Source organism: Aptenodytes patagonicus, chromosome 14 (genome assembly GCF_965638725.1).
Source record: "Aptenodytes patagonicus chromosome 14, bAptPat1.pri.cur, whole genome shotgun sequence".
NCBI classification, from domain to species: domain Eukaryota; kingdom Metazoa; phylum Chordata; class Aves; order Sphenisciformes; family Spheniscidae; genus Aptenodytes; species Aptenodytes patagonicus.
Window position 1 is genome coordinate 9,187,629 of NC_134962.1, and position 13,302 is coordinate 9,200,930.

The 13,302-nt window shown below is 38.0% G+C and overlaps 1 protein-coding gene across 9 annotated transcripts in view; it reads right to left on the reverse strand.

Moving 5' to 3' along the window:
• BCAS4 (breast carcinoma amplified sequence 4) overlaps positions 1 to 13,302 on the reverse strand; it is a 46,529-nt gene that overhangs the window by 19,922 nt on the left and 13,305 nt on the right. For 5 of the 9 annotated variants that reach the window (XR_012996477.1, XR_012996475.1, XR_012996476.1 and 2 more), the window contains 2 exons: positions 11,065 to 11,166; positions 8,521 to 8,655 (listed from right to left, as the gene is read on the reverse strand). Coding sequence is in view for 3 of the 9 variants with exons in the window: in XM_076351851.1 (XP_076207966.1) it covers positions 8,521 to 8,655; positions 11,065 to 11,166 (237 nt within the window). In the remaining 6 variants the exon portion in view is untranslated. Of the gene's footprint in view, positions 1 to 6,285; positions 6,364 to 8,520; positions 8,656 to 11,064; positions 11,167 to 13,302 lie in introns of all 9 variants that reach the window. The other 4 variants (XR_012996473.1, XR_012996472.1, XR_012996474.1 and 1 more) reach the window with 2 other exon arrangements.

Consider the following 13,302-nt stretch of genomic DNA (forward strand, 5'->3'; position numbering starts at 1 on the left):
GCTCCTAGATGACATGCAACTCTAAAAAAAGGTCCCAAACAAAATCCAAGTGGAGGAAGTACGAACAACCACCAAGATAAGAGCAGTCATCAGGAAAATGAGTCACAGAGAAGGCCAGTAGAATCCTCCAGGAGACTTCCATATGCAACAGTCTCACACAGAAAAGGCACAGGCACTGAAAATGAGTTGATAAAATACTTTTAAGAGGTGGTGGGTGTCCCAAGAAGGAACATCTATGTGGCAGCACAAGGAAATGGAAGAAATGTAGAGGAAGGGGGGAGATAATTGGACATCTGTGTGAAGCTGGGGGAGGGCAGACAGGAAGGCAGTAGTAAACTATGAGTAGTAGACTATGCCACAGGGGTAGAAAAAGACTCTGGCTTTACTCGGCTCAAGAAAGTAGAATCCACATTTGTCAGAGTATGCCTGTGTAAAAATTATAACACCTTCTATCTGACCTTGCTTACCCAGGGCATTTTGGAGGAGAACAGGCAATTTAGTAACAGCAATGTGGCTTTAAGCAGCACTGTGGTCATTTGTTAAAAGGGAGAGAAGAAAAAATTTCACCAGTGTCTGACTCTTCACTTTACCTCTCACCTCATACACAGATTATCTCAAGTACTTCAGTGAAAGCTAAGATTCAGACTGATTTCACAAACACTATTTCGTGGATCACTTCGCATATGAGTTGATAGCTATATACATACTTACCGTTAACTTTATTTGAAAGTATTTATACAGGACCAAGATCTTTATTTCCCAGCCTTCATATTTCATTCATCTTAATCTATAAATGTACTTCCAGAAAAAGTCAACCTGATTTACAGTAAGAGTGATTTATATGAGAGTTGCTCCTGTTTGAGTATCACTTTAGGATACTGTGAAAATCCGCAAGCTACGATGTGTTCCATATTATAAAAGCCAAATCAGAATAAAAATTCCTCTCCAAAATTCCCTCATGCCAACTTCATCCAAATTTTAACATAGAAATGACTCTGTGTGGAATATCTGGAGTGAGGCTTTTTCTATTTAAACTTTTTACTAGCTCATAGTATCTTCTTGGGTATTGTACCAGTTTATCCAGTTATAAAATGGATTCTTTGTTCACCTGTTTTTTAATCCTTTAAAAAAGGACTTCCGGTGGAAAGCTGAAGCGTTAACGATAGTTCAGCAAACAAGTTTCATGCAGAGAGAGTCTCCTACTCAGGGTTCTGCGGACGCTTCAGTGTAGTGCCAGGCCATACTGTAGATTTATGGTATAACCATAATAAAGTCATTTCATTTCTGTATGCCTCCAATTCCCATCAGCAAGATGGTGCATGTGTTTCCTTTTGCCCATTTGTCTGGTGTGTTTACCCATAAGGCAGTTTGTGCCTGGAACTACTGTCAATCGTGCTTCAAAATTTAGCACCCCGATCTTAATTAAGCCATCTAGCCCCCACTATAAATTATGATTTTTTTTTTTTTTTTAAGTAAAATGTTTGTAAACAGAAAATCATTTTAAAGGTCAATTTTTTTGTGCAGAATTAAAAATAGGAACAAAATAAACACAGAAATATTTGCTGTTGGCACACCGAGACCACAATTTCTACAGGCATTCCTCTAATGAGACACCATTACAAAAGTATATATTACATGGTTACAGAAATAAGTGGAGGAGCATACCATGCTGTGGAGACAATAATCCACAGAAATATGGTAAAACAAAGTTCCCAACAAGCTCACCACAACTATGGCTGGCAAGAACATAATTTCTCAATGTATTATAATCCATTTGAAATGTTTAACCCTAACATCATCTAAGCTGCAGTATGTTTCTGCATATGTCAGCTAGAATTTAAAAAGTAGCTGGTAGAGTATAAACTGAGAAAAATAGTATAACCAAAGAAACCCTCAAACATGAAAACAGTCATCCTTTTTTAGTAAGAGAATTCTAATCTCTTGGAAAATGTGGTTAATGTCCCTTAACACCAGATGTATAAACGGCACACCTGTAACAAAAACTGGGATGTTGTGAGAAAAATCCAGACAAGTAATTCTGCTAAGAAAGGGACCCAACAGCACCTTTCACAATGTCCTGCTCTGCTGGCCCTAGAGCATTCATGCTGGAGACACAGCAGCTGAGTTTCATCTTTTATTATTTTATTGCTTTTGGGTTTTTAAGAATCGACGGCAGCACAGCACAGGTTTATGAATAGGAACCCTGAACCACTGGGATTGTGAACCCTAAGTATTTTACACGCACTGTTTTGTAACGATGAGTGCACGCAATCCTGTTTAACAATATAATGGCACAGAGCCTCATATGGAAGACAGAAACACAAGTACAAACAGAAAATCTGATACAACTGAAGACATCCTATATTGCCCCAGAAGACAAGCCAGTGCAGAGCTGCAGTGTATAACATGCAAAAGCTTAAATCAGTAGTGTGAGCAGTAGCCACTGCTTGCTGCATTCCTTACAGGAGCAGCCAAAAGGAACATAAGAAAAGGGGAGGGTGAAGAGACATTTACCGCTTATTTCACTGGTGCCAGCTAAAATCTTTTCTGTAACTAATTCACTTTAACTCTGCACAGGGCAATGTTACATAAAACATTTCTGAAGGAAGATTTTTTTCTTGCCTTTCAAGAGCAAGCATCAAAGCCTAGTAAACCACGTACTGCAGAATATATTTAAAGCTCAACAATACTAACCAATAGAGTCACTGAAACTGAACTCTGGAGGAGGAGCTCTTTACATGCAGAGGCTGGGTTTCTGTTTTCTGGCACAGATTATACCAGCTTACAGAAAGGCAGTGTTTTACAAGTCTTTACATATGTAGCCAGAAGCTTTTGTCAGTGAGATGCAATTATAGCTTAAAAACAATTTCTATGATAGAAAAGAGATGAGAGCACTAATGAAGGTGGCTTTCTGACAAATCAAGTTTTTCGTAACTGCTTCTATTCATTCATTTGATCTCAGTACTGGAATTTTGCAACAGGAATTGGCTCGGTCTCCTTCAAAACATAAAGGGCCCAATCCCTTCCCATTAAAGAACAGGAAGTCAGAAGCCAATCTTAGCACTGATTAAAAAAAAGAATCTGGATTGTTATTTTAACTTCTTTGTTGCACATAAGCTAGAGAATTTTTTTTCCACTACCATTTCAGCATGATGGCTCAATTAAAAGCTGATGTCTCCCCTAAGTGGCACCTGTTTAGTACAAGAGGCCTTTTGCACCAACTGCTCTCTACAGAGCAGCAATTACACTACAGTTTCTCCCCATCACTATGTATGTAACTCAGAACGTGCTGCACAAATCCTTATTTATGTGCCACTGTGCTGTCCTGCTTTGGACAGTCTAACAATGAAATTTCTAGTGCAAAGACTTTTTACACCTGTTCTAGGTGCATTCAGACAAGATTGGCTCAAGTGGAAACAGGCACTATTTTGTATTTTGACTTCTGTTCATGCATACTTGAAAACTGCATACGGTTATTGTCAACAGTGTTGTATGTGTGCCTGCTGGATCCCACCAGCCCAAACTCCCACTTCTCCCCCAGCCTTCCCTAATGTTCTCAAGACACAGGTGTGTGCATGTGTGTATTTCTGCTCCTGTGTGCAGTGTTCAAGCCCCAAGCACTCTCATCTGCTCCTCCAAACCAGTGGCACTGCTTGATGTCCAAGCACAGTGTTGCAGCCTCTCTCAAGCTCTTCAGCTATACGCCAGACTGGCAAACTGGCAAGAAACTCTTGCTTAACTTTGAGAATTGTGTAGGCTCCCTCAAAGAAGCAGGCGAATACGGGCTAAAGCCATGGGTAGCCGAAACCTTGACTTCTGCGCCTACGGCATCCCCTCACTTGAATCTTCCCATTTTTAAGTGTTATCTTTCTCAACACAGAACCAGTGTGACCTCTCTGGGGCTCCCAAAACCAGTCCAAATCAGAATGGAACTGGATGAATTTCAAGCATAGCTACAGGTAAAATAAGCTGAATGTGCCCCCAAAGTTCTTAACATTAAATATTTCAGTACATGTCAGATTTTTTTATTTTCCCCATTATTAAAAAAGTGGCTGGTGGTATTCAGCACTTGAAAATGAATGAGTTTTAAATATGAACATAGTACACCCCCAGTTTTGAAATACTCTGCTCTGTTTTCTCTCTTCTCATCTTTCCCATCTGGTATGTTTTAGTAATAATTTAACAACTATTTTTCTTCAAGGCTGTCAGAAAAATCTCACAGCATTTTGGAAACACTAAACATTATCTTGTGAGGTAAATTAGGACACAAAGAAAGAGCATGACATATATGTGATCACACATTGTCAGTGGCAAAGACAGTAACAGAAATCCCAATACGTGCTTCTTCGGAGTCTTCAAGAAAAAAAAATTGGTAATATGTAGCAAATAGAGAAGCTAAAACCAACATCAAGTTACATTTGAAGGATGATCTGTAAAAGGTAAGAAAAATGCAAAGTCTCAATATAGAAAAGATTTCTTATTCCAATTACTTATTTTTGTTAAGATTTATTTATGAAAATTCAAACCCAGCTAGCTGTCTTCTACATTAAGCGAAACCTTAACTCTACATAGCTCCTTAGTCCTTCTGAGCTTTCTTCTCTCAGAGAATGAATCTACTATCACTCTATGGAGACTGCAGCCAGAAGTCTATGTCCGCTTCCACACTTCACACTGGTAACCACTGAAAAGAACTGTTAAGTACAGGTCTCTTTCCTAGATACTTTAGTCAGTATAACTCATCGATAACTTTTGCTCATGACTGAGCTTGGATGAACTAATAAAGTAACACACAGAATGCTTCATATCCCATTATCAATTTCCCAGTTCAATTTCCCAGAATCTACCCCAGGTGTCAGGAAAAACCATTAGCCAGCACCTGAGCCAAGACAAGGCAGCAAACCCCACCTCAGATAAGCAGCTGCTGTTTTAGAGATTACAGTGTTAGTAGAAAGAAAAAGAGACAATAAAGAGCCTCTGAAAAAAAAAATCTAACAAACGTGCATCTTTTTCTTCATGCCATCTGCATGAGATTTTTTGGAGGTAATGATTTTATAATCCTTTCCCTGCAACTATACAGGGGTTAAAAATTACTCTAAAAATAAACGTTTAAGATTGTCAGCCAATGACATTGAAAGAAAATTTCTGGCTTTAAGAAAATCCCAGATATCACAAGATGCATGACAAAACAGCAAGAGTTGCTGACATTCAGTTTTCTTCCATTGGAAAAGATACTAGTGGTTTTTTTAAACTCCACATGCTGAAGTTTTCTAAAACAGATTTCCTGTCCTTTCTCTAAGATTGCTGAACCCCATTCAGCCAGGGCACAGAAAACATCTTTGGATAGAAGATTTGAAATCACAGTTTCTCCCATACAAAGTTCAAGCTCTACAGAAGAAAAGCTTTTCTTCCACAGAGCCGCAAACTTCACAAGAGAAAGTTATTTCCTCTGTTCTGTTCCCTCAGGAGGTGTTATATTCTTATACCCTGTCAGACTTACCCAGTCATATTTGTAATTTATATTTAGTATAAGGCTGTTTCTTTTCATACCACCTCTGGATATTCCTAACACAAAAAGTGAATTCTGATTACTCACTTTTCTCCCACAGATTAGACACCTTTCCCAGTGTTACTGTGCACTGGAAGTCTTTACGAAACAACTTTCTGAATACTCAAAAAACACAAAGATAAAAAAGACAAACATTACAGGATTTTGCTGCACCTTGAAATATAATTGCAAAACAATGAGATTTCCCTAACGTTTAAAATAGCATGCATGTTTAATTAGAAGAGGAAAAAACTTAGCTGAAATACATATACATGCACGCACACTACTCAGAAAGAAGGGAACTCTCAAACTTTTTTTACCCAGTCTGATCAAGGCTACGGAGAGAAGATACACAAGCTGGACACTATCAATTCAGAACAAGTTAAACTCACCTACAAAAATGGTCAGGACAGTCCTAATTTTCAAATGGCAAAAGATGCCAAAGGGGCATCTCTGCAATGATATCCTACATAACAGGGGAAAGGGGATGGACAACTAGAAAGAAACAGATTTGGGGAGCGTACAGAAACTTCGATAGTTGGCAGGGATCTTACTCAAGTTTCAGGCAACAGTCAAACCAAAAGGAAAATCTGTGTAGAAATTCAAAGTCCATTTATGTCCTTAAACAATTCAATCCTTTCCTGCACACTTCTCCTAGAAGTGAATAATTCCTTACCAACACAGAGCATTGTCATTCAGAGCCAGAATTTACAGTGAGAACCAGTGTAAAAGTTACTAACAAGCAGCTGTACCGCATCATTCAAAGGTCCATGCAGCCAAATAATCCCTCTTAAGTGGTGACCAGTTGAAGGGATTGCCTAGGGAAAGATTTAAAGGGTAAATACACAAACTTATTTCCCAGTCTTCAAGAATTCGTGGCTGAAGGACAGATATTTTGTTTAATAACCATTGTTGGATTTTTTTTCCCCATGAATTTGTCTAATTGCTTTGAGAATATGTAACATCTTGTGGACATAAGTTCTGTGGCATATTAATACATCATGTAAAGTAAGTACCTCCCTTTTTGTATTGTGAACCTGCCTGCGGATCATTTCATTGGATGACCCTAGTTCTTGAATTATGGGAGGGAGTGAATAATCATTCTCTATTCACCTGCTCACATACAGAATGACTTAATGAATCTCTATCCTGTCCTGTCCTGTCCTCCCTCAGGCTGAATCTTTGTCTGTTTAGAAATTCCTCTGAGAGAACTTTTCCTCATCTGTGCTCATCCTTGTTACCTCTCTCACCATGCTTTCTAGATGTACTATTTTTGGGGGAAAGGATGGGAGAAAGGGATAAGATCAGTACAGTAGGAAGCTACACCATTTCCTATTTGTTTTTCTCTTTTGTTCGCTAATATTATCGTTCCAAGATGCCTGCAAGCATGAATACATAATTACGTAATATTTCAAAATTTTTCTTTGTAATTATAAGGAAAAAAAAATTGAAAACACTATACTGTCTTCAAGTCCAACTCAAGCCAGCTTCTGAGTAAATAGTCTGGCCTTTTCCACATTCTTATTGGCGTTCCAGTTATTTGTATAGGCAGACCAACCTTGCAAAACTTCCAGCTTTGATATATTTTCCAGACTGGGTATCTGCTGCAGGTTTAACATGTTTGGAAAGTTTTAGGGAACAAAATCAAGCCAATTCAGATAATGAAATTAAGGAAAAGTATGTGTTGTTTAGCTCTATTGAAAAGCTCCGATGCCTTCATAAGCTACAGCAGAGATTTTAAATTGGCAGTAAACTGCCCTCATACCAGGGACATATTTTCCCATTCCTATGAAAATATTACCAAATTTGGCCAAGTTACAACTCTTTACTGAGACTATATAAACTGTGGTTTTCTAAAGATTCACTAGAGTTTGACAGCTGAAGATGAAATAAGTATGCACCATCTCCTGTCCACGCCTCTGTTGACCAGACTGAATATTCATTATTCTCTTTAAGCAGTTAAGATTCGTCCTGGATCTGCAGAAACTGAACTGGACTTTTCCTGCAACTGAAGCTTTCAGAGGTTGCTATGACACCAGACAAAAATTTGAAGTGGTTCAGCTGTACATATGTGGTCACCGATACCTGTGTATTATTGCCTACCCAGTATTATGCATACTGGCACAGAAGCCCCTTGGAAAAAAATGAGGGAAACATAATGGTGGAAATACAGAAGGGACAAAAGAAAGCAGGGAGGTAGTTGAAACTAGAACAAGGATCCTGATAGAGATATGCTAAGACTGAAAACATAGCAGATTCACATCAAGATGGAGAGGGAGGAATGGAAGGGATGAGTTCAGAAAAGGCTAACTGGAGATTGTGATGAATTGTTGGGGAAACTACAGATTTAGAGAATGACCTGGGAGCTTAGAGAAGGAAAACAGAGTGTAAAGGTAAGTGGTATGAAGACATTCTTGGAAAAGAACAGGGACAGAAAGGATGAAGAGTACATAAAGCTTCCTCAAGTCCACATCAGATCTCACTACCCCTGACTCTCAACATTCTTCTATCAGCAACCATCGCTACAACTCACTGAAAGAGTTCTCATCCCCCTCTAGTGCTCATCCATGGATGACCCTACAAAGTCATTTCGACATAATTGACATAAAAACAAAGACTAAATAAAAAGAACAATCTATGCTTATGTCTCTCACTGTAAGATGATGTAGAACAAGCTTCCAATTTGCATATACATGTACAGAGAAAATCTTTTCATTCAGGAGCAAAACGTAGAGATCTTCAAAAATTACTCCTGGAACTATTCAATGCCTAAGCAGCAACTCTTAAAAAAAAAGGAAATTATTGAAAATTTTAAAAAATGTAAAAAAAAATTCCCTTTATAGAATCAAACTGTAGCTAGTTCTTTTACACCACTTAAAAGTAATAATTAAATCTGCTGTAAGGCCACATTTGATACAGAAAGGGTATTTAACATCACTTTCCCATCTGCTGGAAGCAACTTTAAAAATACTCACGTTTTCAAATGACGAGATAGTTGCACACTGAAATAATTTGCAAACAGTATTAAGAAAGGTGCCATGGCTCTTCACTGCTTCAAGCACTTGCTCTTCTAGGAAGGAAACATGGCGTGCAACCATTTTAACAAATGCCTATGGAGAGAGGAAAAACACCTAATGAAAATTAAAAGCACCTATGCTGGGTTTCAACATTATCCTAGCTAGAGATCAGAAGTCAAAGAAAAACCTTTAACAAGATTTCAGCGTGCGCTATTGCTAGTATAAATATCTAAAGGGCACATACTCATAAGTAGACTACAGATGTTTACAGCCATGAGCCACTGGTCATGACCTAAGTTTAAGTTTTCTCCTTGCCTAAGGGCAGAGTTTTGCTCCCTTTTCAGCATACAGAGTATGTAAGCACTTGCATAGTGTCTAAAGGTCCAGCAACATTTCAGCAGCGAGGTGAAAAGCTCTTCAGAACCCACGAAGACGCTGCTAGTACTGGTGGGAGTGAGAAAATAGCCAAAGTGGTAGGAGGGAGGAGACAGCAGAGGAAAAGATAACGACAGGTGATTTTAGCTAAAAAAGATCAGGAATTATTGACCTAAAACATACGTGTGTCCAGTTTCAGTCGAAATTTGAGCCATCAGGGAAAGCCAACTAGAAAGAACACAGTATTTATTTGTTAAAATACAGAACAGTTTGTAAAGAGTTTTGATACTCTCTATTAATGATTAAGCTTCACTTTTTTTTTTTTTTTGAGAAGTTGAGCACTGCCCATTTCAGGGATGGGGAAGGTGAGACTGAACAGGTAAACTAACTGCCCAAAATGTACCAGTGGCAACATCAAAATTAAATCCCAGCAGATTCTCATCCTATGTAACCATTACACAACAGTCCCTTCCTTTTCGACTCTTGGGAGTACAAGTTAATTTCTCCCTTGAAAATCCCCATGGATGCTAAACTTTAAATTTAAAAGTTCTAATTAAAACATTAACTACTGCTCAAATTACCAATTTAATCTTGTGCTCTCAGATTACTGCCATTACAGCTGGTAATGTTAGGGAGAAAAATTGATTCCTAGCCAATCAAGGTATTATCCTCCCTTGATAACCAAAAAAAGCCTCTCAACAAAATTCTGCTGCATTATTCAAGGGCAACCTGTAGCCTAGCAAAGAGCTGTGTTTTCTTCATATTCCAAATTACTATGTTCCTACAGTTGTACTAAGGGAATGGGGTCAGGAAGGTTGTTTTTTTTTTTTTTTTTTCCCCTCCCTGTATTAGAGGGGAAAAAGTAATACGGAGCCCTGTCGTTTACCATACTTTTGGCACACGTAATTGCTTAGAGTTTTAATTTTATTTTCCTGTTCAAAGACAAAAACAGCCCCCCACACTCCCCAAAAAATCCCAACCACCTACAAGCTCAGAATTTGCAAAAAGACCTAAATGGGTGAGACACTTCCAGAAACAGTTGGTTTGGAACCTGATTCACTTAGCCATTTTTCACAGTCCTAGCTTAAGTATACATTCAAGTATGGCCAAATTGTCAAGTATGCTGAGAACCTGCTAGCTATTTCTTGGACTGGAGTACTCAGTTCCCAAAATCAGACAGGTTCTAAACAAGTTAACAGTTGACTCCCACTTTTGTTCTAAAATGCCTTGCCTCAATTTTCTGCCTGAAGCTTTCTCCTGGTGCTGTGTAAGTCCATAAAATATGAAGTGGTTTGATAAGTCTGTTGTCATATGTAGGTGTAAAAATGCAAACTACAAAAAAATTAATTTCATTTAAAGAAAACTTGCTGAAAGCTAAGTCAATTGTCCTGTCCCTCCCAGAGTAATAAACCTTACCAGAGTATATCACTTTGTACAGGGGTAGAGGCTGAAACTTAAGCACTGCCTATCCGGATTTAATGCCACAAACACTTGGTTTCTTTCACTTTGAGTCAGCTAAAACTGATTTTAAACATTACACAATTTATCTCGTCATGTTTTCATTATATTCCTCCCAGAGGCAAACTTGCCCTCAGTTGACACAAATTTTAACATACTGCTTACTAAATATGATGAGGGCATCATCTTAGTGAGTCATACTGGCTTCCCTCATTCAGGATACAATAAACACCAAAACAGACACAACAGAAGATGGGGGCTCCGAAATCTCTCCACTACTACATAAGACGATCATCAACAACTTAAAATGGGTATGTCCAGCACTGGACGTGAGACTTGAATTTTCAAAGTTATAAATGGTTTCACAGATACTCCTTCAAGTCACAAAACAGATTAACATTATTAGCATTATTATTAACATCAAAACCACAGCTAATGCTTTTAATCCACCGTTAGGAATTGTAGAATCCACAGCAATAAATTACTCGGTGATGTTCCAAAACCATAAACACTTATATGTGCTGAACCATGGGTAAACACATTGATTTAAAAACAAACATAAGACAATAGAGAGCCATAAACATCTGAGTGCTCCATTTAAATACCTGGACAGTTAACCTATAAAACACATAAAATAAGGATGTAAATTTTCTAATGCAATGAACAAACCTCTAATTTATCAACTTTGGCATAGTTGTGGTTAATCTCCATCACCTTGTCTTTAATGAGCGGAATGGTCTCGTCCAGGATCTGTGATGTATCACTTCTAATCTGCATGAAAAAAGTATGTCACGTGAGGATGAATCTTGAAGATAAATTCTACACTATTTTTTTCACGTCACTTTTTTTTTTCACATGAATATTTTAGAAAACATCTATTCAGAACAGATATCACAAGGGCCCTTTTGCAGTGTGTTATCAAGTAGAGATTGGGAAAACAATTTACTTTCTCAAATAATCCATGAGACAATGAAAAAAACAATAGTAGATGACAGGACTCCCACGTCAAAACTGTAACCAGACCCTTCCCTCTTCTCCCCAAATTTCCGCACTACTCCTCCCGAGAGACCATCTACTTTCTATTATGAAATACTGTAGACATGAGGGGTAATAATGGATTTAAAATGAAAACTGCCTCTATACCATCCTTCATGATTTGATTTTATTGGGGAAGAGCTAACTCATACTCAAACCAATCAGTTTTTGGAAAGAGTCAGATCTTTTGAGTACACCACTTCTAGTATCTTGCCTTCAACAGGGGCTCAGGACTAGAGTTCTCAGGAGAGCAAGAATCTTCACCCAATGTTATAGCACAGGCCCCTCAGAGAAAGCTTCTGCTCCCTAGTCCCTGTCAGTTTCCACAATAGTTAAGTGCCCTAATACAGGAAAGATTTTTTTTTTTTGTTACCTACTACAACCAAGCTTGTTTCTGATATCCATATGAGAGCCTGAACCTTATCTGAAATCCTGCTGAGTGTTGTGTTAGCAAGAACTACCCGATTTCCTATAGAAACAACTACCAGTGCTTTGTTAGGTGGCAGTAAGATACACCTCCAAGCAGAGCGTTATAGCTAATGGAACGTACAAGTCAAAAATGATGGATAAGACAAAAACTGGGAAGAGCTCTCTAAAGGGAAAGATAAAAGCAAAACCAAGAAAACCTCCACTAAAACACCCAAAGAGGCATTCTAATTTGTAAAACAGAGCAGCAACACATTGACAAGAGAAATAAAGAGAGGCAGTTGAGCCCACTTTTATGCAAGTTTTCTTTCTCAACGACAATGGAGTATAGGAGGCCTTGGTCCACTTCTGGATTAAAGCTGTCCTGCCTACAATTTCAGTAGACTTAAAGAATACAGAGGAACGAGGATCCCTTCAAAAGAGATTTTTGTCCCAAAGACTGAACTAGAAGATATTCTTCCTTCAACTTCATGGGAAAGAGTAAGGATCTTTTGGCTAGAACAGTGAGAATCTGGACTTGGGCTAATACTGCAGGGAATTTTCTGGGCATTTTGAGATTTAATCCAGAATCTCAAATAAAGCATAAATGTCTGCTGTAAGTAATTTAATCCATGGACCATGCATTATAAACTCTAATAGGTACTTAGACATTTTACTGATGATCATATGACTAATTTTGGGGTTTTTTTTTAAGCAGTTGTGTTTTTAAAAGCTGAGTATAGACAAAGCTATATACATATAAAATGACTCGTAGTAAGATTTTATGGTATTTTTATTACCAGAATGAGTACATGCAGATCAAGTGCTTTTATAGTGCTATAAGTGTTCTGTAATAGGAGATCAAACAGACATGTCAAAATAGCAGTAGCTTTCTATTGTAAACAAATCAACAGTATCTCCTGTATTACTGGTCTCAGCACTACATCCACCAAATATATATACGGACACCTCCCCCAGCAGTGACATAACAGAGTGTGTCTGTGTATGCAGTTATCTTTACAGTATGTACTTTATATCCAAAAGAAAGTGAGTACAGACACTCTGGCAGGATCCCTGTGAATGGAATCAGACATATTTTCTAACGTTAAATAAAAATACAGAATGAATACATAATGAAGGAGCTGAAGCAGAAGAATTCCAGGTTTGTTCTATTGAATTCTTTTGGGTCAATGGTAGGCAAAACCACCTTCCTCTATCATAAAGCACATGTGAAAAACAGATTGGTGATCTCTCTGAGGTGAGATTCATACTCAGGTAAACAACATCAGATTAAAATTTGAGCCTGGACTTTCCAAAGAAAAGGTAACAAACTTGTTTGCTAATGTTGGTCTCAGAAAGGACTAGGTAAAAGCCACTTTTACAGCTAATTGCTAGATAACTCCCATAAATATAAATACAGTTTGGGACATAGCCAGAAAGAGGGAGATGATGTACAGACCCAGTACA